General features: G+C 36.6%; 1 protein-coding gene across 1 annotated transcript in view; it reads left to right on the top strand.

The window, feature by feature from the left end:
- The window catches only part of IFT80 (intraflagellar transport 80), a 95,006-nt gene extending 70,214 nt beyond the window's left edge, over window positions 1–24,792 (top strand). The window contains exons 12-19 of the mRNA XM_065876747.1: window positions 3,305–3,369; window positions 5,035–5,170; window positions 5,622–5,769; window positions 7,117–7,288; window positions 8,216–8,305; window positions 8,396–8,568; window positions 17,059–17,182; window positions 24,682–24,792. Coding sequence (XP_065732819.1) covers window positions 3,305–3,369; window positions 5,035–5,170; window positions 5,622–5,769; window positions 7,117–7,288; window positions 8,216–8,305; window positions 8,396–8,568; window positions 17,059–17,182; window positions 24,682–24,792 — 1,019 coding nt within the window. The remainder of the gene's footprint in view (window positions 1–3,304; window positions 3,370–5,034; window positions 5,171–5,621; window positions 5,770–7,116; window positions 7,289–8,215; window positions 8,306–8,395; window positions 8,569–17,058; window positions 17,183–24,681) is intronic.
- Window positions 24,793–26,298: the final 1,506 nt, after the last annotated feature.

Raw genomic sequence — 26,298 nt, 5'->3', positions numbered from 1 at the left:
TGTCCCACTTTTTAATTTTCAGTGCTTTCAGATAGCATCACCTCTCATACTGGTAGGAAATATAATTCTCCTAAGTAGAGCTATTCTCTCTCTTTATGCCTTAGGCTTTCTCTGAGAGAGGACATTTGGTAATTGTTTTGTTTTTAAATGACTTCCTTTCTGGCTAAATGAGAGGAAAGAGAATGAAATGAAATACAGTAGTATCTAGATAGTGGACAGATTCAAGATGGCTGTGTAATCGTTAATAATAATAATTTGGAAGTCAGATTTTTGTCTTCAGTAAACTTAAATTTGAAAATCCCAGTGATCACTATGAACTTTCTATACTTTTCTTATTCAACACCACATATTTTATTTTTATTTACTTATTTATTTAAAAAAATATTTATTTATCTATTTATTTATTTATTTGGGTTGCACCAGGTCTTAGCTGTGGTAGGCGGGCTCCTTAGTTGCAGCTCCAGGGCTCCTTAGTTGTGGGTCGCTGGTTCCTTAGTTGTGGCATGCGAACTCTTAGTTGTGGCATGTATGTGGGATCTAGTTTCCAGACCAGTGATCAAACCCGGGCCCCCTGCATTGGGAGCTCGGAGTCTTATCCAGTGCGCCAGCAGGGAAGTCCCAACACCACATATTTTAGATAGAAACTATAATAAAGTATGTACGTTTCCAACTGAATGTACCTTATTCTGAATTTTTCTACAGTTAATTCACATCTGAAACATATTTCATTATTATTTAATCCTTTCATAATTCATAGAATTTTAGAACCAGAAAGAATTATGAACATTTTCAGAAATATAGATTTACCTGCAAATAAATTATGGTTTACTTATATAAACTTTGATTGTTTAACAAAATAGTTATGTAATTCCATCCTGCCATAAACAGAAAATTTTAAAAACTAAAATAAAATTATTGTAGAACTGATACAAAGTGAGAAGGAAAATATTTTCCTTATGTTTAAAGAAACTCATATTTATTGAAGGCTAAGTAGAGGTATATGTTAACAATAGAAAGAATAATTGAAGTACCTGGAATCTTTAACCTGTAAAATTTTCTTTCAAGGGGACCATCCATATATGAAATTAGTGGTTCCTTCCTAACTTGGGAGTTCCTTTACAGGCAGGATTCTTTGTACCAAGCACAGTACTCTTATAATATAGTAGGTGTTCCATAGATACATGTTAAATGGATTTGAATACCCCTTACAATGATTGATTAAGTAGTAGAGGTACTGCTTTTGACTTGCTTCTTCTCCCCATCCACCTTGCACAGATGCTCTATGATGTTAGTGTGGGTGATTTGAAACAAATATCTGGGTATAGTGGGGGAGGAGAAGTCAGAGAGCAGTTACTTATGCTTAGAAGCAACTCTTTCCGCTTCCATCTCCTTAGTTGTCCTTTCTGCCAGTTTCAGCTACATATTAAAATTAAAATACAGGTTCAGCCTCCCATAGATCAGGGCCACTTACAGTTGTGGAAATTAGATAAGTTCATCCATATACCTCTGGCTCTTTATAATATGTGCAGTCAACAAAAGGACGGAAGGCTTTTATTTTTTTTTAAAGTTAGTTTATATAGCTATTAAAATAACTGGACTTAGTCACGCCCAAAGCATTTTTTTAAATGGAAGCAAAATTTTTCTAATTTTTAATTCTATACTTAATTAAAAATTCTGTGACTATTATTCTTTTTCATTTCTTTCAGCAAAATTGGCGATTTTAGAACATAACTTATTATGAAGACATGATTTCCTCTGTGAATATAGCCAGTGACCTCAAACTTAACATCCTAAGGTTTACTAACAGCTATAAATCAATATACTAAAATTGTGATCCTCTGGAATTTAAATATCATGTTATACATATATTAGCATTTTTATGATCTGTATAAATTGTCCAATTTTTTGCTGACTACACGTGTCACTTCTGTCTTTTCAGTTTTGTAATTCTATGTGTGTGTTCAGTCATATGAAATTACTCTATTTGGCATGAATCTTGAGCTGGAGTAGTTTGGGAATTACTCAAAGAGAATCACCAAAGCACTAACAGTCTTTTTAAAAGAGCAAAGAACAGCTGGCAATATGGCTGTCATTTATGAGACTAGGAGAAGCCTTTGGTGAAACAGAGAAAGGGACAGAGACAGTTTTTGTTCCTGGCTTCTTCAATAGGATATCTACTGTAATTTTTACAACTTGGCCTACTCAGAATATCTAACATGGGGTTGGAAACAGAGAACTTTGAATTATCATTTTTTAGATAATGATTGATGTCATGAAAATAATCCAGGAAAGTATATAGCATGAAAATGTGACCTAAAACAAAACCTAGGAAAAAGGATCACCAAATGAGGAGGAACTAGCAAAAGAGAATTAGGGATGGTCCAAAATAGGAGAGAATCAAGAGAAAACAGTGTTTTTTGTAGCCCACATAAGAGTTTCAAGAAGAGTTTCAAGAAAGAGGATGGTCAGGACTGTCCAGTGCTGCTGGGAGGTCAAGACTAGAAGTAGATTCTTGAAGACTGAAAATAGACTCTTTGATTCGGCAACATAGGGGTCATTGGTGATCCATGCAAGAGCCTTTGCATCAGTGTAGCGAGGCTGAACATCAAGTTGTAATAGGTCGAAGAGTGGCTACATGATTGAACTCAATTTCCAGCTCCCCTCCCATTTCAGGGAGCTGAAAGTCCAAACTCTATAATCACGTGCTTGGTCTTTCAGGTGACCAGCCCCTATCCTGAAGCTATCTAGGGTATCACCAAGAGTCTCTCGGTTAGCATAACAAAGACACTCCTATCACTCAGAAAATTCCAAGGGTTGACGAAGACCTGTGTCAGGAACCCAGGACAAAGACCACACAAATCAGTTATTACACATTACTGTACCGACCACAGGGAACTGAAGAGTACATAACACATTGCGTGGTTGTATAGTATGCACTCAACATATTTTTCCTTTGTAAAATGATTGTCTGGGTTGTTATGTTGGTCTAAATCAGAGTTATGAAAATTACAAACTACATCCAGATTTGGACTTGCCACTGTTGATCCTATGGTGCGGTGATGCCATACCATTAATAACAATTCTAATCAGGGAATGTATGTTTTAGGAAGACGTATTCAGTTCCACTGAGAAATATGACCTCATTACTAAGTAGGAATTTGAGGCTGCTGCTCTTCTGTGCTGATAGGTATGCTGTGGTCCGAAGAGCTAAATAATTTCTCATTAGGATTATGATAACTCCGTAGAAATTTACTAATAAAAATTCTAATGTAATACATCAACTAATGCTTTACTTTTTTTCAAGTAATCTTCCTCTTTGAGGCATCAACTGGAAAACCACTGGGAGATGGGAAGCTTCTTTCTCATAAGGTAATGGATATTAGCTATTTTTAATGTAAATAGCCATTTACTTTTTTTTTAATTAATGTTTTCATCTTAAGGAGGAAAACATGGAAATTAGTTTTATATTTAAAACCAGTGTGTGTTCTATATAGAGTATTTTGCCTAAAATATCATAAAGACTAAACACGAGTAAATTCTGTAATAGAAAGCTATATTTGCAAATTAACTGAATAAAAGAATCTGACATATGTTTTTTGTTCAGGCTCTTCACTGCTTTTCAATAAAATGTTCTATCTTGATTAAACTTTTAGCACCTATAGAATCAGTAAATAAAAACGTGTTTATACTTCAAAACAGCTTGTAGTTTTCCCATTAACCTGTTCTTTTTTTAAAAAAAATAAATTTATTTATTTATGTATTTTTATTTGGGGCTGCATTGGATCTTCCTTGCTGAGCATGGGCTGTCTCTAGTTGCAGTGAGCGGGGGCTATTCTTCATTTTGGTGCACGGGCTTCTCATTGCGGTGGCTTCTCTTGTAGCGGAACACGGGCTCGAGGCACGTGGGCTTCAGTAGTTGTGGCTCGTGGGCTCTAGAGCGCAGGCTCAGTAGTTGTGGCACATGGGTTTCGTTGCTCTGCGGCATGTGGGATCTTTCTGGACCAGGGCTCGAACCTGTGTCCCCTGCGTTGGCAGGCGGATTCTTAACCACTGCGCCACCACCAAGGAAGTCCCCATTGATCTGTTCTTAGCCAACATTTTCTTTAGATTTTAAGACTGTAGTTAAACTGAAAAAAAAAAAATCTATAGAAATACAAAAAGACGCTGAATTGTGAACTGTTTATTGGTTTCTGATTTTTAGCTTTAAAATAAACAAATGAGCACATTTTATTGAGTTATCCTTCTAATAAATGATGTATTAGGGTTTAAAGATGCTTTTAACTTTATTGTTCAGTGCTACCAGTGAAGTGTTACCCTATCTTTTATTTTCTTCTTTTTGTAATTATTAGTTTTAAAGTTAAATAACAAATATATTCAATGGTTCAGAAACAGAAAAGCATAAAGTGCTTTTCAAGCATAAAGTGAAAACGTATGCCTGCTATACCTGTCAATACAGTTCCTTTCCACCAAATAAGTAACTATCACTATTAATCTCCTTATATCCTTCCAGGAATTTTTAGTGCATACACAGACAAAACTGACATATGTTCTTTTCTCCTTCTTTTACAAAAATATAACATATATATCTGCACCTTGCTTTTCTCACACAACACTCTGTTTCTGGAGATATTTTCATATCAATACATAAAGTGCTTTCCCAATCCTTTTTCTTCCCACCATATAGTATAACATTTTATGGATGTATCAGAATTTGTTTAACTTGTGCCCAAGTGATGGACGCACATGGAAATGTGTTTCAGCTTACAGAATTTCAAAATATACATTATTTTATAGTGCTTTAACAGGCATCTTTCCCTTGTAAATTAAAAAAAAAGTAACTATACCTTAGCTTTTGAATTATTAGTATATTAGTGGTTAAATTATTTAACAGGGACATTTTATCATTATGAGTAGGTAAGTGATATTTGATTGATCTTTAAATAAACAAATGTTCTTATAATTAAACAATTAAAACAACCTAATGTCAAGCACTAAAACTAACCCAGAATTTTATTTTTTTCTTTTTAATTTTAGAATGAAATTTTGGAAATTGCTCTAGATCAAAAGGGACTTACCAATGATAGAAAAATTGCTTTCATTGATAAAAATAGAGATCTCTGTATCACTTCAGTGAAACGATTTGGGAAGGAAGAACAAATTATCAAACTTGGTAAAATAATTGTAATACATTTAAATTTTTGATTACTTTCAGTTGTCTTAGATCTACTCTGTCATATATTATACTAAATAGCTTACTTGCTTGAATGACTCTATGAATAATGCTTTGGTCTCATAACATTTCTTACGAAATGTTACTTCATAAGTGTGTTCTTATGAAATGCTACTTAATTCCATTTTAACAGCAAGTCTTTAGCTGCTACAGCTAACTTGGCATTGAAAGAAAGACATGCAGATTAAAAATATAATGGTTCTGGGTAAAATATTCAAATTTATTTCCATAAATTTTTATGTGAATTTTTGTACATTTTCACCATTATATGATCAGAAAATAGTCATACCTACAAGCAGTTAGTTAGGGTCTTGTACATCTGCTGATTTTAAAGGTGTATTTTTAATACGTAATGGAACTAATAGTACATTAACATTCTTTTTAAAATAAGGAACAATGGTGCATACTCTGGCGTGGAGTGATACATGCAACATCCTCTGTGGACTTCAAGATACTCGATTTACAGTGTGGTATTACCCCAATACGGTTTATGTGGACAGAGACATTTTGCCTAAGACATTATATGAAAGGGATGCAAGGTAACATTTTACTGCATAGGATTGTTTATTGTTGTAAATAAAACTAACAGTATTGTGTTTCTGCCTCTAATTTAAGTCCTGCAAGATGTCTTTCACTTTACTTAGTCAACCAAATAAAACTGTTCAGCTAGGGCTTCCCTGGTGGCGCAGTGGTTGAGAGTCCGACTGCCGATGCAGGGGACACGGGTTTGTGCCCCGGTGCGGGAAGATCTCACATGCCGCGGAATGGCTGGACCCGTGAGCTATGGCCGCTGATCCTGTGCGTCCGGAGTCTGTGCTCCGCAACGAGAGAGGCCACAACAGTGTGAGGCCCGCGTAACGCAAAAAAAAAAGAAACAAAAAAACAAAACAAACCAACAAAAAAAACTGTTCAGCTAAAACTAGTTTAATGAGATTTAAGTGATGGAATCAAGTTGAAAGGGTCAGATAATACTATTTTATTTATTTATTCCTTAAATGAATATAATTTTTCCTTATATGGATATAATTTTCAGGTTTACTGTTGTTTAATGGTAACTCAGGTCGTTTTTTCAGTGTGGTTTAGTTATTTTAATATAGGCACTCTTAAGATTTTTCTGTGATATATAACTTTGTGACAACCTTTACTCTTTCCCAGATTATCATTGACCTTGAGACTTTCAGGAATGTATGTCTTTCTAGAATTGAATTCTTAAATTAATATTAAATATAGAAAAAATGTATACTGAAAAGCTTTTAAAATTTTTTATATTCTTCAGAAAATTAAATGCATTTATATTCCTAAATTCTCTAAGAAATAGCAAGGAGGTCTCTCACTCTTGACAAAGTAGGTATACAAAGGCTTCTCAACTCCAAATCTTAGCTTAATTTTCAAATCTATTTTGAGTTCATTTTTAATATTCAAGCTCACAACATTAGCAAAACCAGAGAGGTATCCTATAAAAAATTTTTTAACTAATGAAGAGAAGTTAGTTTCTTTAAAGTTCACCTCTTGTTATTATGAGAAAATAATCTTGGAATCAGCTTAATTTTTAATGTTTAAACTTTTAAAAGCTGAAGTAAGTGCTTTAATCATTTGTGTGATTTACCTTAAGACTTAGAAAAAATCACTTCAAATGCTTTTAGGCATAGTTCTCAAATATGTAGTAATATTTTGCCATGTTAAAATGTTTGTATATTTTGCTTTAAGTGTGTATAGCTAGTTAGATTCAAATATTTGTTTAATATACATACATTCTCCCTGGAGTTTACTTTTTTTGGAGTGCAATTTGGAGGTTTCATATGTATGTCAGGGGTCAACTCCCCAAATTTAATATATATGAAAAATTTTGCTCAGAATATAAATTGCACTTTTCCTTTTTTCAACAGTGAATTTAGTAAAAATCCCCATATCGTGAGTTTTGTTGGAAATCAGGTAACTATAAGAAGAGCTGATGGCTCACTGATTCACATCAGCATATCACCATATCCTGCTATTCTCCACGAATACGTAAGCAGTTCAAAATGGGAAGATGCTGTAAGACTTTGTCGTTTTGTTAAGGTACTTTACATTTCAGATCCATAGTTGTGTATATATTGTATATTAGTTTATATAATATCTTTGTGCAAAATGAGAAATGGTAAGAGCTAAGGGCGGGAAAAATTGCAAATGGGATCACATCTTTTTTTTAATAAGTGAAGACATGGGTGATACAGAGAGATAGGTGTTGTGTGATTTATTCTCTGAAGAAGCTATACTTTAAGTGAGTAGTTTCTTCTTACTAGTACATATAAAAACCTCTTATAGAACTTTTTTTTAAAAGTCAGATTCCCAAGTTCTACCCCCCACAGAGATTCTAATTTATTAGATCCAGTGAGCCTGGGCATATCTTTAAGTTCCTCAGATTATTTGTACAGCTAAGGTTAAGAACCACTCACTACTTTAGATCAACATTTCCCAACCTGGTTGAATCAAGTATTTTCCAAGCATATTTGACCGCAGAACTGTTTTATTTTACATTGGTTAATTCCCTTAGACTACACTTTTGTGAAGACTTTTAGATGCTTTTCCTTACAATGGGTTGTTGGTGGCAATCTGCTATAATAGCGTTGTCTGAGAAACTCACTGTTTCTATGGTTCCCTGTAGTTGCATTCTTTGACATCTCATCAAAAAGACTGGAGGGCTTATAACCTTGAATTATGGTAAAAGTATATTGTCAGTTCAAAATAAACCTTTGATCATTAGAAATGAACATTTTCAAAAATCTTTATTCAAAACATTCTCTATGTGTTATTAATATATTTTAACAAAGTAGCCACAATGAAATTTCCACATCCTTAACCTATTAAATTATTGGTTTTTCAGTGCCATGCTCAGTGATTTTTTATTTTTCATTAAAATATAACTTTATTCTATTTTAATTCACTGTTTATTTTAAGGCAGCTCAGCCCTGTAGTTGAAATAATTGTTCTCATTTTTCACTTTAGGAGCAAACCATGTGGGCTTGCCTAGCTGCTATGGCAGTCGCTAATCGAGATATGACTACTGCAGAAATAGCCTACGCAGCAATTGGTGAAGTAAATAATGTTTACTTACGTGTATGTGTTTGTGTGGTTTTCTTACCGTAACTTGTTACTATTCACTTCAAATATTTTCCTTTCTTTTAGATTGATAAGGTTCAATACATCAATTCTATAAAAAATCTTCCATCTAAAGAATCAAAAATGGCCCACATATTAATGTTTAGTGGGAACATACAGGAGGCTGAAATGGTACTTCTTCAGGCTGGCCTTGTTTATCAAGCGATTCAGATCAATATTAATCTCTACAACTGGGAAAGGTAATAAAAATGTTTTTCATCAATTCCAAAACCTGATTGATCTTAGTGTATTCTTCTACCGACCACTTAGTAAATTACATCTTCCACTGTACTTGTTTCCTAGTATCATATAAGAATTTATTCACATTTATATTTGTGAGTAGTTTGCCATTAAAGACTTTTGCCTTCTCTGAATCATGATTGATTAGAAGTTGTCTGTGAAGAAGAAAAGAGAGTCTAGGATGTCTCCAGAATTTCTGAATTCAGTAACTGGATAGATGGTGGTAAGAATATTAGCAGATTTGGAAGAGATGTTAGATTTGAAGTATTTGTGAAGAGATAAGTGATAATAGTTGATTATTGGACCTGGAGCTCAAGAAAGATTTGAACTAGAGATGTCGCTTTAGGAGTCATCAGCAAATGAATGGAAGCTAGAAGAATGGATGCAGTTGCCTGGGGAATGTGAGGAGTGAGAAGACATAAACTATTTTTATGGGATGGGTGAAAAAAAAGAGAAATCCGCTGAAAGATTGGCGTAAAGCAGTCAGACAGGCAGAGAGAGGAGCCAAGGAAGATTTGTGAAGCTAAGGAAGAGATACCAAAGGATTTGTAACGAGGAGTGGTCAGTAACCTTCCCCGCTGCCATAGGCTTTGGGACAGGTTGCTTTCTGAGGCTGAGTGGCAGGCTGCTCTTCTCTATGACGTATTAGGTTTCTCTACTCATTCTCTCAGGTATGTCTCTCTCAGTGAACAAGGTTGTAGTGCTTATATGCACCTGAAGTTACTGTGTTACAAAGCTGGCATGTTGACTTTTCCAGGTTTGAAATGTCTTTCATCATCTTCGTCTCTCTCTGTGCTCAAAAATAACCCATAAATCTTTCAATTACTGGCCCCTTACTTATAATCCCCTCAGATTAGAATTTTTATAGTCCTATCTCTATCTTCCCCTTGAATAGAAGTAACAAAATGGCTAAAAAAGTAACAAAAGGTAGTTAATTTTGTTATGGACATACTATAGTCTCTTTATTTAATTTATACATTAATTATCTACACTCTTCATACAATTCAGCCACCCTGTTTCTATCCTTTATTTTCACAAATTTGTTGTCATTGTTTGGCTATACAAAGGATCATGAAAGATGTTTTAGGTTCTACAAATATGAATAGGCCATTGTTCTTATCCTCAATTTATTCATAGTTCACAAATATTAAAGTAACTATTTTGGAAAGAGACAGTATGAATAATTTTTTAAAACCCTGTATTAAAGAACTAACAGAAAATTGTATATACCATTACTAAGCCATGAGTTCCATGAGAAATAGGGAAGAATGGTGTTCACAACATATTTTCAACTGATACTTTTGAGAAAATGTTTATGTTGATAAATGTTAGGCATTACTATTTATATAGCACTCTGAACACCATATAGTATAACAGATATTTTAAAAATCATCCTTATATTAAAAAGCTTGCAACCTACGTAGGAATTCCATTTTATTGTCATTAATAATAGTGAGGCTTCTATTTATTGAGTTCTTATCATGTGCCAAGAATTGTGTTAAACATTTTCCTTATATCATCTTATTTGGTCATCACAACATTATACAAATGAGGAAGTTGAGGGTTACTCATAAGTAGCTGGCTGATCTAGGATTTGAACCTAAGTCTTCCAGTATCAAAGAGGACCTGAATTTTCTGCTATTACCACAATAAAATATATACTGCTGATACTACTACTTACATTGTTTTATAGGATTGATGTTTACCTCTTTTGTTATTTATCTTTGTAAATTTTATGTCACCTTTCAGATTATACACTTCTAGAAGGATAGAAACATTTTATCATTTTATATTATCTATATACATAGTAGGTACTTAAGATTCATGCTCTTAATCTTTATGCAATACTCTTAATCATTTTGCCTTGCACTTCCTCTACAAACATTGGGTGTAGATATATACAGTATATAAATATCAGAGCAGGTCCGTGAAGCATTTGCCTCTGATGGCTTCTATTGATGGTCTATAATACAGCCCTTTGAACATTTCTCATACCTCCTTGACCTAAGTGAAAATTACCTCTTTCCAGAGGACACTCCTTCCCTACCAGTCCTCTCAGATGGAGTCAGTTTATTCTCTCTGACTCCACATTCCTTAGGTCTGGGTGTGAGTGCAGTTGGTGTCCTTTTTGCCTCCCCCATCTTTACTTCTCTTGTAAAATCTCTGATCCTTTGAGACTTAGGTCATGTGACTATACTTATTCTCTGCTAACTTCACATCTTCCCTACTATCCCTACATCCTGCTATCTGTGCCGCCTCTTCCCCTCCTCCAGTTTTCAGCAAATGACTCTGCCTTAAGATATTAGATCTCAGGGAGAGGGAAAACAAGAGGGACAAAGAGATGTAATGGGGAAAGAGAACGAATGCTGGGTGCTCCTCCGTTCCCCCTATCTACCTGGCATCTCCTTTTCTTATGCTTTGTGTTTTTCATCTAAACTATAAACCAATGGGTTGGTCAAATGCTGGTAGACCTTTATGCCTGCCTAGTAAGTCAATAAACGTCAAGGAGCGTTGTTCAAGGCTCCTGATTACTATTTACACACTTAAGACTCCCAAATATGCATCTTTCTTCTAGCCCTCTGTCCTGCCCATGTTTGCTTCCAGAACCCAGTTATCCATCTGCCTATTCAGCATTTCCATTGACTGTCTCATATGTTTGAGTTCAAATTTATATTTATTCCCTCATAAACTTGGTTCTCTTCCAGAGTAATCTATCTTATCTTTTCAGTCTACCCAAAGCTGGAAATTTAGGAGTTACTTTTGACATTTTCCTTACCCTCTTTCCCCCATACTCCAATTACCAACCATTTTCCCTCTCAAATACCTCTGGCACTCATCCACTTTACTACCAGCACCCTTATCTAAGCTGATCCAAGTTTTTCTTTTTTCCTTTTTTTTTTTTTTTTTTGGCCACACCGTGCGAGCATCTTAGTTCCCCGACCAGGGCTTGAATCCACACCCCATGCAGTGAAAGTGTGGAGTTTTAACCACTGGACCTCCAGGGAATTCCCTGATCCAAGTTTTTCTTAATAAAACATCATCATTGGTCTCTCTGCACCTACCTTGTCCTTTTCCTATCCATTCTTCATACTGTAGTCATAGTGATCTTTTCACAGTGGAAATCATCATGTCACTCTTGACCCCTGACTCACTTAAATGAAACCCATAGTTTCCCATCACTTTTAGCATAAATATCAAAGACTGGATAAGAGTGACTTCAGATAATCAGCAGAAGTAATTATAACTGCTAAGAAACTCTTAAAAATCTTATGTATTGTCTTCATTTCCAAATTCTGCAGATATTTCTGAAACCAGTTGGAATATTTCTTCCTAATGCATATTCATTCATTCAGCAGATATTTATTGAATGTCTGCCATACCAGACATATTTAGATATAACATGGAGATCTGCTTAAAACAACAACAGCAGTCTTTTGGTGAAATGTCTGGTCATTTTTTTAAAAAGGTATTTATTTATGTTTTAATTTGTTTGCTCTGGCTCCTTAGTTGCAGCACGTGGGCTCCTTAGTTGCGGCATGCTAACTCTTAGTTGTGACATGCATGTGGGATCTAGTTCCCAGACCAGGGATCGAACCTGGACCCCATGCATTGGGAGCGCAGAGTCTTAACCACTGAGCCACCAGGGAAGTCCCACGTCTGGTCATTTTTAATGACTTGTTCAAAAGGACTGCTGAATGGTACAAAGACAAATGTAGTGGTTAAGAATGGGGGCTTTGAAATAAGACCTGGGTTTGATTTCTGGTTCTGCACTTACTAGTCCTGTGATCTTGGACAGATTAGTGAGGCTCTGTAAGCCTCTGTTTCCTTGTGTTTAAAATGGTGATAATAACAAAAACCACATGTTTGTTGTCGGGATTAAGTAAAATAGCATGTGAAAATCTCTTAGCATACTGCCTGATACATAGTAAGCCTTCAATAAATGGTAGCTACTATTCATTCTTTAATTATTTATTGAATGTCTCTAGTGTGCCAGGTTTTAGGCATGGGGGGATATAGCAATGAACAAAACTGACAAAGTTCTGTGATGACAATTTTGATTCTAAATGATATAGCTAATATAAAAAAATAGAAGTAAGAGGGATAAATACTTGGATCCAATATAGGAATCAGCTTATAACAACATAATCCAAAGAATGGCTTGCTTAGAGAGTAGAATAATCCCCATCTGCGAAGGTATTCAAACATAGGACGATGATAAAATTATGTGACTGATTGATTAATTAATAATAGACTTCTTGCATGCCTATCTATGTAGATGGTGTTCTTTTAAAAATGATCTTATTTTTTCTCCACATGTATTACCCTCTTCTGGGAGTGAGTAAATAATTGTTCTCATAAACTAAGACTTCCAGAACTGGTTTATGTTATCGAATAGTGTTTCGAGTTTTAAAAAAATTTTTGAGTGTTGTGTATATTCCAGGAAAGTCTGGCAGGGCTTTAATTTGTCTGTGTCTTTCATCAGGAGGGTAAGCCCACATTTGGTATCTGTGTAGAACCGAAGCTGTACTGGATGGTTAATTTTTGTGTTGGGGTGAGTGGGGAGGGCGGGGTGGTGACTAAGCTGTCTAACAATTTGGATTTGTTGAGTTTTAGTTACCTTTGTGTATCCAGTTCATGAGGTTCAGCAGGAGTGGGATATACAGGTGTGAAGTTCAGGGGAGGTCCTAGACATTGGGGGAAAGACACTGAGGGAATTATCAGCCTTTGGAGTAGCTGCGGCCATGAGTGTGGCTCAAGAATTTAAAGAAGGAAAAAGAAAGGAGGGCAGGGCTTCCCTGGTGGCGCAGTGGTTGAGAGTCCGCCTGCCGATGCAGGGGACACGGGTTCGTGCCCCGGTCCACGAAGATCCCACATGGCGCGGAGCGGCTGGGCCCGTGAGCTGTGGCCGCTGAGCCTGCGCGTCCGGAGCCTGTGCTCCGCAACGGAAGAGACCACAACAGTGAGAGGCCCGCGTACCACAAAAAAACAAAAAAAAGAAAAGAGGGCAGCAGGCAGATTTCCCCTGAAATTCAACACTTAATGATCTGGTTGAAGAGGAGGATTCAGCGAAAGAGATCAGGAGGGACCAAAAAAGATGGAATTTAAAAACTATTTATTATGGAAAATTTCAAATGTATACAAAAGTAAAGAGAATAGTATAATAAATCTCCATGTACCCATCACTCAGCTTCAACAGTTATCAATTTGTGAATAATCTCTACTCCTCCTCTATCCCTCCCCACAATTTTAAAAAGCAAATCCCAGTCATAATATCATTTTATCTATGAATATCTCAGTATGTATCTTAAAGATTTTTTTAATCCAGCCACAGTATCATGATCACACTTTTAAAAGTTAACAATAATTCTATTCAGTGTGCTTATTTCTCTGATTATGTCATAAATGTTTTGTTTTATGGTTTGTTTGATTCAGGATTCATAAAATATTCATACATTTTGATTGGTTGATACATTCTTAGGTTTCTTTTCATCTATAGGTTCTCCTATTTCTTTTTTGTGTTTTCTTGCTATTTTCCCAACTGGGCCTGTAGAATTCTGGAAGGATAGAATTTAAGTATTGGATGATAATTAGATTGCTTTTAGGATTCCTGAATTTCTATATTTGTTTAAGTCCTTTAGAAGGGAACAGACTTTACTTTGTGAATATGGGTTATTCTACTTGAGAAGCATAGTCTTGTTGCTTTGTGCTTCCGTCATTTATATTTGAACTTGAAAATTGCCTACGACCTAATAAGATGCAGCCCTTGAGGAGTAGTAGATATGCAAGTTATCTATTTGACATTCACTTTGGACATTTGGTGGTAGTCTGTTTTCAAACACTGAAGTTGAGAGGTAGAAACTAGAAGCTCCAGGTATGCATATTGATCCTTTATGTAAGTATTAATAAAAATAGTTTTTCTACTTAGACCAGTTATATAAAGTGGTTTTGCTTCGTTCAAGTTATGCAAAAAAATTATATTTTGAAGTTATAACATCTTTTAATGTAACTTCCTTCTGTTTAAAATCAGAGAGGATACATGGAGTTTTTCCAGCCCCATAATCTAATGTTACATTTGTTTGGTTGCTGAATAACCATTTTAAAGCTAGAGACATACTGTTCCCATAACTCTTAGATAATTTGGAGTAAATTCCCTCCTAAATGTGGTAGAGAAACATTTTTTACCCAGTGTGTGCTTTTAGAGAACATTTAAAATAGCACATATCATTTGAATGTTTAACTTTAGCTACTGCTTTTCAATCAGATAATTAATATGTATTTTATAATAATAATAATGACTGTAATAGCAGATAAGTCTTAGCATCTAAATGCAGGATTAGGAACTTCCCTGGCGGTCCAGTGGTTAAGACTTTGCCTTCCAATGCAGGGGGTGTGGGTTCTATCCCTGTTCGGGGAGCTAAGATCCCACATGCCTCGCAGCCAAAAAACCCCAAACATAAAACAGAAGCAATATTGTAACAAATTCAATAAAGACTTTAAAAATGGTCCACATAAAAAAATCTTAAAAAAAATAATAAATGCAGGATTAGACATCATAGTCTATCCTTTCTACATAATTAAACGTGTTGATGTTCCATAACAAAGTCTCTCTTTGGAATTTTTGAAAAGCCCCAACCCAGAATAGATGCTTATGTATTCCCCACTTAGAACACCTCCAGTTTTGCACAGTCGAGAACTCCTTCCCCCATCATGTACAATCATAAAGAAAGAATGGGAACTGGAACTTCTGAGGTGCCGGCGAGGTTGTTCACCAGAGTCTCCACTCACGCATACAACATGGGAATCAGAGCCTTAGGGATGAAGAGGGGGCTGATGTGAGAGAGGGCTAGAAGAATTAAGGCATCTTTACTTCTGTTTCTCATCTTTTGAGCCTCTATAGATCGTTTCTTGCCTTCTCTTGTTTTCTACTTTTGTTCCTCTGTATCCTAATACCTCTGCATTTTTTCCATGTGTCTTCTTTTTCTCTGAAAGACAGAAAGTCACAGAGGAATGAGGGAACTTTGTGAGGAGTTTGTGATGGGTAGCAAATATCCTTGGATTTAGCAATATTGTTTATGCCAATATATTTTTGTAAGAAATCATTGTACTGAACTTTGACATTATCATTTGTATTATACATGACTTACATTCATAATTTATCATATTGTCTTTAATATCTCAATTGTCTATCATTTGTCAATTAATACATACATAATATCTAAAATACTTTTTAAAGTGACAATTTAGTTTACATCAAACCAAAGCATGCTAAGAATCAAATAAATTTTCCTACTAAACAGTCACACATTGCAAAAGTTCTAGTCAGTAGTCAGTTTTGTCTAAAACAACAAGTTCGTAATAGTTGGCTCTGATAAACCATCACTGGCCTATTCAGAAATCATGTGTTATATTAGAAAGCAAGAGAGCTTGAGAAATATTGTACTTTGACTATTATGATGACTGTTTCCCATACTTTAAAACAGGATAACAATGAACAGTGTAGGAGAGCTATATTCTACTAGATTGTTCCTGGCTCAGCTAATATGAGTTATGCATAGGATCGCGGGCTGAGTTGCTGTCCAAATCCTACATGCAAAAATAGGCCTGGAACTGAAGAATAATCTTTTCATCTCCCTCCAAATTATCAATATATAGATTTTATGCCTTTGGTGTTATAACCGTGAGTTTAGCAATTCATTTAGTTCTTGTCTGCTATTTAAATAAAATATTACCTTAAAATAACTTGGTTACATAGATAGATATTAATTAACTTATAAAATTTAAATGGCTATTAGCTTTTTCTAAGAATCAAATGGCAAAAGGCATTTTGTCAGACTTTTATTATCCTCAAATTTTATTTTCATAATATTTTTAATTTACTGTACTGATAATAAGGATAAGTAAGGGTATCAGTATTTAGTTGAATATTGAACAGAATAAATTCATTACTGACTTAAAAAATGGTCAAGATAGTCGAACCACTTACATTAGGGGAGTTCATTCACTTGAATTTTATTATGATTTCAATGAATTTTTCAATGAACATTTATGATACACACACTCTGTAGTACTCACCAAAGAGAAATGAAACCCAGATCTCCCTTCAATAAATGTGTAGGTTAGTGGAAGGAACAGATTCATAATAGTTACAATACACTGTAAGCAGAGCTGAAATAATAGTATGTATAAAATGTTCTGTAGCACAGATAAGATATAATGGTCATTTATTTCTACAAGGAGAGCTGGTCAGGGAGAAGAGATCATGTTTGGTCTGGACCCTGAAGTATAAATAGGAATTTGCAAGATGGATAAGGTAGGGAATGACGTGCCTTTCATATTGAGGGAGGAGTGGAGGGATCAACATAGACTTTCCCACCCTTTCACCCCGAAACTCCACTGCCCGTAGAGGCTAACACAGCAATGCGGATAATCTGTTTTCTTTCTCATTGTAGGGCACTTGAATTAGCTGTTAAATACAAAACACATGTTGATACAGTGCTGGCCTACCGACAAAAGTTTTTGGAGACATTTGGTAAACAGGAAACTAATAAACGATACCTGCAGTATGCAGAAGGTGTAAGTATTATGCAGTATTTGGTAATAATGTATATGCTTTATAAGTATGCATTATTCATCCTAATGCGACAAAATTTGAATAATTCTTACCATAATCTCTAAAAAAAAACTACTTTTTGCCTTTCAATGTTAGTCTTATTTTGACTATGTAATTGTATTACTGAATATTTTTCTGGACTCTTATAGCCATGTTTTGATTAACTCAAGTCTGGTTTTATAATATTCAATTTGTGTTAAGGTTGTGTGCTAACTGATATTTTTAGATAAACAGTATAAATGGCAAGGATGAAGGCTTCTAGCTCCTGAATTTTGTCTTCTACCAGCTGCCCTTTCTGCTCCAGGGGACATACATAAGCACAGAGGGCACTGGCCAGAAAATGGATACGTTGCCACTTTGCAGATTCTATCTAGGGAGCTCAGTTGCACTTCAAAAGGTGCCTGGCCTGGGTAGAGTTCACCGCCTAGAACAAAAGAATGCTAACCCTTTGCCTCTCAAGTTCCTACCAGAATATAAGGTTTTATAAACCCAATTAGAAAAAAGCCATTCCAGTACATATCAGCACACAGGAGAGCCAGAACAAGGGCGTTTGTCCCAGCGCCTAGAGCAGAAAAGATTGTGGACACCTGCCCAGATCCTTCTATACTCAAATGGCAGAAATAGAGCTCACCTGTAGCCATGCAGATTCAAGAGACTTGTAATCCCAAAACAGGGCCAACCTTGCTCCCAGCTCTGTGAACTAGTTGATTCCTTTAGCCTTTTAGTCATTCATTTATTCAAAAAATGTTTATGAGTACTAACTCCAGGCCAGGCACTATGCTATGTGTTGAAACAGATAATGGCTTCTGTCTTCATGGAGCTTATAGACTGTGGGAGTGCCCCTCCTTGGGGATAGAATAAAATGGAATGTTCTGATTTATCGTAGGGGGCAGAATATATAAGAGGAAGCTTGGGAAGAGGAAAGAAGATGTAGAGTGAAGGCACCTACTAAAGGCAACATTATCCATTTGCCGTATTTAGAATATTGAGTGTCATGAACCACATTTTTGGACTTCAGACCAGTTTTCAGGGTAGTGAAGCCTTTGGGGCCATTCTTAGTTCTGCAGTGCAACTTTATCATCTGGATCCAGGATAGACACAAGTTGTGGGTTTCTTGGTGGAAAGGGATGTATTTTATAGACGCTCCACAAAAATTTTTTTGTTTGATTCAGAACTGTTTACTACTGAAATGGATCCTTCGGGAGTTTGGGCTATGAGGGCTTCCCTGGGAGCTCTGAGGGCTATACTCTCAATTCACAGACTATGACAGCAGCCACCAGCACTGAGTGCAAGGCAGCCCAGAGATTCAGTAGTCACCTCATCGTTTTTGTCTCAGTTTTGAAAATATGACAGTATGTTAAAAATGAGCACCCACCTTAAATTTACTTTATTGTATAATTTTTAAGCAGATTAATACTACTCTGCTTCCTCTTCATCATCATTACTGACAATATTATTTTCACTGTGTTCACATTAGGTGCTTTTGAGGACATAAAAAATATAGTTTTTACCCTCAAGGAAATTATATTTCAGATATTAAAAACTTAACATTCATATCTTCTTTTTCATTATATACGTATTCACCTATAACTAACATATGATACTTCAGTCACAAGAGTAGTAGAAATGTTCAAAGTGGGAGAATCAGAACAACACGGCCTTCTTTGGTATTTTGGTTTCTTTTCATCCTGAAACTATATAGGTTACTTTGAGTCTCTATGGCACTATGTTCTAGTTTCCTACTTTTCTTCTTCACAGATGTAATTTGGAAGTTAACTAGAAATCATAAAGCAGTATTTTAGGATGAAAATTATCTTTGACTTAAAAATTATCTTAGCCAAAATTGTGATTATATAAACTCTTTATTTCAGAACTAAGAATTGAATAGAAAAAGATCATTCTTAAAAAGAAATTTATTCTCCCTATCTGGTGAACTCAAATGGGCTCACAACGCATAGCGTAAAAGTTTATAAGAAGTGAAGTTTGACATACATTCATATTTATGAACCCTGAAATATTATTTGGGCCTTTCTAGTTTAAAATATGGAAATCTGAGATCCATACACGGTGTACTATCTTCTAAGAACCCCATTAGAGCCATTATACCTGCTCTACAAGGGTGTTCAGTAAGTATTTGTAAAATAATTTATAAGTCTGGCAAATAAAGTCCACTTGAGGAATGCATTCAATCTACTGAATACATACTCTGTGCAGGAAGAGAAGTAGAAGAGACAGGAAATGTTTAAAGCATTATGCTAGGAGAAAGAAAAAAAGAGGGAAAAACAGGAGAGAAAATAACGAGAGATTGTTAAGTGATAGCTCATTTGCTGGATAATTAGTTACCTTTTATTCATTCAGTATTTACTGAGCACCTCCTGCAGACAATGTACTCTCCTTGGTGGTTGGGATATAATAGTAAACCTGGCAAACACTGACCCTCGTGAAACTTATATTCAAATGGAGGTGATAGTTAGTGATACAGTTAATTGTTCATTTCAGTTGTGATAAATGCCTCGAAGGTAGTGTACATAGTTCTGTAAGACTTTATGAATGACAGGCCTGACCTGGGGTGGGGGGGATCAGCAGATTTTTCTAAGCAAAGCAATTGCTATTTGAGCTGAGCTGTAAAGAATGGATAGTAGAAGCTGACTGAGGGTGTGGGGGGAGGGTGTGGCGATGGCCGTGTTCTAGGCAGAGGGAAGGCTCTGAAGTGGGAAAGAGTGAGGAGCAAAAGGGAGATTGACCTGAGGGTTTCATAGGGCAAATTCGGCATATTGGATTTACCCTAAGATTAATGTAAAGATACTGAATGGAAGTGATGTGATCACTTTTCCCTTTTAAAATCCCAGTTCCTGGGACTTCCCTGGTGGCGCAGTGGTTAAGAATCTGCCTGCAAATGCAGGGGACTCAGGTTCGAGCCCTGATCCAGGAAGATCCCACGTGCCGCGGAGCAACTAAGCCCGTGTGCCACAACTACTGAGCCTGCGCTCTAGAGCCCAGGAGCCACCACTACTGAAGCCCGCGTGCCTAGAGCCTGTGCTCTGCAACAAGAGAAGCCACCGCAATGAGAAGCCTGTGCACCGCAATGAAGAGTAGCCCCCTGCTCGCCCCAACTAGAGAAAGCCCGCGCACGGCAATGGAGACCCAATGCAGCCAAAAATAAACAAATAAATTAAAAAAAAATAAATAAATAAAATAAAATAAAATCCCAGTTCCTGGGCTTCCCTGGTGGCGCAGTGGTTGAGAGTCCGCCTGTCGATGCAGGGGACACGGGTTCGTACCCCGGCCCGGGAAGATCCCACATGCCGCGGAGCAGCTGGGCCCGTGAGCCATGGCCGCTGAGCCTGTGCATCCAGAGCCTGTGCTCGCAACGGGAGAGGCCACAACAGTGAGAGGCCCGCATACCGCAAAAAAAAAAAAAAAAAAAAAAAATCCCAGTTCCTAAGTGGAAACGGAAACTTGGAATTTTCCACCAAAGTATCCTTTTTTCCCCTTTGGAAATTGTATACTTTGTATTTGTTAGTTTTCATTTTTAAAATTTATTTATTCCATGGAATTATCTTGAGTAGGATTTTGTCAGTCAGTTAAAGGATATGATAATAAGAGCAAATGCATGGGATCTTGAAAGAATGGTGAAGGAGTACAGAGTGACTGCCCTGGGTCCTGGGTGCTGGGTCCTGGGTGGCTGGAATATTGATGGGACCAGACATTAAAGAGTCTTAACACTATGATAATAGACCTTATAATGGAGGCAGTGCAAAGACTTGGAGGTTTGTAATCAAGAAAATGACCTGAAAGATAACTTCTGATGTGGAAGATGGATTAGAGGTAAGGGTGGTGACAAGGAGACCAGTTAGGAGGTTACTGTAATAATCTCAGCAGGAGATGGAGACTGTAGGATTAATGTAAGAAAAAGTAGCAGTAAAATTAATAGAACATTGTGGTTGGGGGTGGGAGGAGAGGTGGTGCGGTAAGGCAAGACATTTGAGAACAACTTCAACATTCCTAGTTGGTGACTGGTAGAGGAACATGAGCATATATGAGATTTGGACCTTTTGAGTTTGAATACATGAAAATAGACCATTGTTCTGAGTTTGAAGTCCCTGTGGGGTGGCCCCTATCTAGGCAGAGATGTCTAGTGGGCAGTTGGAAATACCAATGTGAACATCAAAGGGTATTGATAAAGGAAGAATCAGGGCTAGATAAATAAATTTATGGTCATGACCATTTAGGAATAGTTGAAGCTATGAGAGTTGAGGAGATCTCCTAGGGAAAGTATGAAAAAGCTGTGGTTGGAACCCCAGTGAATACTAACAGTGAAGAGGTTACTGAGGGGAAGGATATAGGAGAAAAAGAAAAACAAAAGACTGAGGACATTTAGAAAAGAGAGCAGAAACCAGAAGAGAACAATATTGTACTGAGAGAGGTATTTCAAAGAGCGGTGGTCAGCCAGGTCCAGGGGATGCTCCTACATCAGGACCTTTTTCTTCCCTCTGTCTGTTAGTATGCTGTTCCCCAGATACACCCAGAGTCACTCACTCATCATCAGGTCTTCACGTCAGCTTCTCAGGGAGGCCTTCTCTGATCACTCTGTTTGAAATACAACACCCATCCCCCCCCCAACTCCACCCCGGCGCTATCTCCCTCCCCTGTTTCCAAAACTTTTACCACTATTACTTGTCTTTGTTTATCTTTCTATGAAGACAGTGGTTTTTATCTTTTTGTTCACTGCTAAATCCTTGCTCCTAGAGCAATCCTGGGCATGGAGTGAGCATTAAATATTCGTTGAATGAGCAATTGAGTCGTATAGAGAAGGTGTGTAGGATGAGGGACTAAAACACTTAATGGTGGCGTTAGTGAAAAGCTTCTGAGGTGTAGTGGGAGCACAGTCATACCACAGTGGTCTGGGGAGAGGATGAGAGCCAGGAATGAAAAGAAGAATGAAGGTGGTAGCTTGTAGGGAGGCGGAATACAGAGGGAAGGATGATGAGGGGCAGCCAGTGAAGAGAAGGAAATTGAAATATGTAGGTAATAATTGAAGGCCGATGTCCTAGAGGAGTCAAAGAAGACGAGATCAGGGACTTATGTGAAGAGGTTGCCCTGAGACAGAAGGGAACGAGATAAGGATGGATACCCTACTTTTATGAAAGGAAGGAAATTAAGTGAATTCATGCCTGATGGCCACTATATTCTCTGTAAAGTAGGAAGCTGATTTTCAGCTGAGAGTAAGAGAGATGGGGTAGAAGATGGAGAGCCATTTGCTATGATTTTAAAATTATTATTATGTGAATAAGAAGAATTGACCAGCTAGGGACTAGAATAAGAAGTGCCAAGTAGTATTAACACTCCCTAGACTAGAAAAGGATGTGTTTTAGTGTAGAGGTCACTTGACAGCTGTCATGAGTACATCCTTATCTAAAACTCACTATTAAGAATACTCTATTCCAGAGACTAAATTATCAGGAGAACATTGTTCTAAAACTGGACAAATGCCAGAGTGAAAGTGAAACATTTATTTTCAGTAGGATAGCTGTCAACTAACACCCTCATTTGTACTATAACAAGTAACTAATATAGATGTCATCAATCTGCTTGATGCACTTCTGGTGCAGCTGAGCAACAGTTGTTTAGTGTATCATCAATACGTGGTTTTATCGTGATTGATCTGAAGAACATACGTAAGTCAATTTAAGCCTGGAGGAAGGCCAAGGCATTCATCAAGTTTTGTCTTTCTCTTTGCAAATGTTTTCTTAGATGAGTTGTTTTGCCATTTAAAAACATCAAGTTCTGACCTGATTGAAAAATGAGTCTTTCAAATAACCTAACATTTGCTCTGCCTTTTGATAAGCTGTCACTTGCGTCTGAGCACAGACTTTCATCTTCTATGAGTAAAGGGATTCTTTTAATTCATCAATTTTATGTATTATAGATAAGTATATGGAATGATTATCTAAAATATATCCATAAATTACTTCACAGGAATTTAGAGAAAGGATATTGGAATAAAAAAGAACCAAATACTTAATTCTACCTACTTCCAACACAAAATAAAAGAGGCGTGAAGTCCTGTTAAGGTTAAATTAGTCTCAGTTACTTAAGGTAAATCTGTTCAGGCAGCAAGTAGTAACGCAGTCTGCTTTAATACTGCTTATTCCACTCCGCTCCCCTACATGGAGGTGAAAACCTATTCACTTTGGGCTCAGTCTCGGGAGTTTGGGTTTATTTCAAAGTAAATCAGAGTTAGTTTTAGGTAGGACCCAGTTTTTCCCATGTCTTGCCTGAGAGGACACACATTCCTTAATTAGTGATCTCCAAACTTTTAAAAATAGTAGAAGGCTTTTTCCCAAAGAAGTTGTTTATTGAATTCAGAGCAGAGTCCATTCCTAACACTATGTCTGTTGATTTAGTGGAGGGGCAGGGCTGGATTTTGGGGGGGTCTGGTGGTTGGCTGAAAACAGATAAAAATATTATCACTTTTCAGTTATTCTTTATATGTGTCTTTCAGCCTTGCTTTCCCACTACTTCCTCTAATATCTTTTCATCACTTTCTTTTTTTCCATAAATTTATTTATTTTAATTTTGGCTGCGTTGGGTGTTCGTTGCTGTGCGCGGGCTTTCTCTAGTTGCGGTGAGCGGGGGCTACTCTTGGTTGCGGTGCGCGGGCTTCTCATTGTGGTGGCTTCTCTTGTTGCGGAGCACGGGCTCTAGGCGCACGGGCTTCAGTAGTTGTGGCTCACGGGCTCTAGAGCACAGGCTTGGCAGTTGTGGCGCACGGGCTTAGTTGCTCCGCGGTATGTGGGATCTTCCTGGACCAGGGTTTGAACCCGTGTCCCCTGCATTGGCAGGCGGATTCTTAACCACTGCGCCACCAGGGAAGCCCTCGTCATTTTCTTACCACCAAGTCTTCATATTATTTTAAGAGTTGTGAAGGAGCCCCTTTTGCAGAGTATGCTCTGGGAAAGCAGATGCTCCCCTATCTTTCTCCATAGGTAGGCTCCTAATGGAAACGTCAGTATAAAAGCAGTGAAGAGTTGACCCATTTGAAACATGGCCTACTGTTTCAAAAATGGAGCCCAGTCCATTCTCCCCCTTGTTTGGAGGAGAGCAGTCCATCTTCACTCACTCCTACCCCCTCAAACCTGAGGCACCGGAGCAGAATCCCAAGGCTCCATGGGACAGTTTAGATGTGCCTTTTATAAATAGCTACAACCAGATTTTGGTCTTTGGTATCACAATGAGAGTCTTTGCTTTTTATTGTGATAATTGTTCTATTAGGTCTTATTCTTAACGCTATTTCATTTTGGGGGGAGAATTATCTCTTCTTAACTTTTCTTTCCTGCCCTCTTTTTTCTCAAATGTTTTGGAAGTCATGCGTTCTGTTTTTGTTTACTCTTAGTTACTTTGCATTAAACAAAAATGTCTTATACTATATATGCATGTTTCTTCTTTTCTTCTACTGCAGCTTGAAATAGATTGGGAGAAAATCAAAGCCAAAATTGAGATGGAAATTACTAAAGAACGAGAGCGATCCTCAAGCAGCCAGCCCAGCAAGAATATTGGTCTTATGCACTAAATGCCATGCTTACCTTTAAGAAGTTTTACCTTTTGAAACTGATTCTGATTAACCAAGGATAAGCTTGTTTTCCTTGCTTAAAAAAAGGCAGAATCTCTAAGTATAAGCGCTCGCTGTGTATTTAATACCAAAAGGATATTCAGAAAGACTAAGCACAAAATAATTGATGTAATTTCATCTTTTATATTTTTAGTCCAATAATTAGCAAAACAGCCTATATATTTATGATGCATCTATGTAGTATTGCTTACATTCCAGTTTTCTGTCCATTATTTTATCCCTGAATCTTCAGTATGAACAATATTAATGCTGATAATAAAACATTGGACTCTTTCAAATGTATGTCATCATTAATTTCTATTTGATCTCAATTGTAAAGTGCTCCAAAAGTTTATTTATACAACAACAAAAAATGAAGCTTGACTTATGAAAGTATAAAATAATACATATACTTGTATACCAATGTTCATAGCAGCAGTATTCAGAATAGCAAAATGGTGGGCAAAAAAAGACGGTCATCAGCAGATGAATGGATAAACAATATGCGGTATTTACACACAGTGGAATATTATCCAGCCTTTAAAGAGAATGAAATTCTGATACGTGCTACAACATGGATGAACCTTGAAAATACTATGCTAAGTGAAATAAGCCAGACACAAAAGGTCACACATTGTATGATCCCACTGACATGAGATACCAAAAATAGGCGAGTTCACAGAGTCAGAAAGGCGAATGAATAGTAGTTGCCAGGGACTGTGGGAGGGAAAATTGGGAAGCTATTGTTTAATAAGTTCAGAATTCCTGTCTGGCGTGAATGAGCTGTGGAAATGGATAGTGGTGATGGTTGCCCAACATCGGAAATATACTTAATGCCACTGAATTATACACTTGAAAATGGTTAAAATGGTAAATTTTGTTATATATATTTACCATAATTTTAGAAATATATCTAGAATGGGCAAGAAATATTTTCCTCATTCCTTTTCTGACTCGAGAATGTTTAGGCACTAGGCCCTAGAGTCTGAATTTGTGAAAATCTCCTTAAATGATCAATCTGTTTGACTAGCCTTAATTCAGCATGTCCCAAAACTATTATTACCACAAAGCTTTTTAACATTGACACAAATAATCCTTAGAAATTCTTCCATGAAGCCATTTTTGGAAATGGTGTATTATAGAGTGGGCGTAGGCATATGCATGGGAAAGTGATTACCTCTCTCACCCCCATTTTAATTAACATATCTAGTTTTTTTTTAGTGAAAATGTTCCTATCTTTTCAACATATTCCTTTTTCTTTCTGGAATGTTGGAATGTTCCGTTCTTCATCCAGATGCCGGGTACAAAGGTGTGTCAGTTTGTGAAATATGATTGAGCGGTTTACTTATAAGTTGTACTTATACATTTATATATGTTTTCTATATTATGTTATATGACAATAGAAAGTTTAAAAAAAGATGGTCAAAAGAGTGAACTTTATATTATGTTTATTTTACTACAATTTAA

The sequence above is a fragment of the Phocoena phocoena genome, chromosome 4 (assembly GCF_963924675.1).
Source record: "Phocoena phocoena chromosome 4, mPhoPho1.1, whole genome shotgun sequence".
Lineage (NCBI taxonomy): Eukaryota > Metazoa > Chordata > Mammalia > Artiodactyla > Phocoenidae > Phocoena > Phocoena phocoena.
The sequence above is the reverse complement of the archived record's forward strand: the minus strand, read 5'-3'. Positions and strand labels throughout refer to the sequence as shown.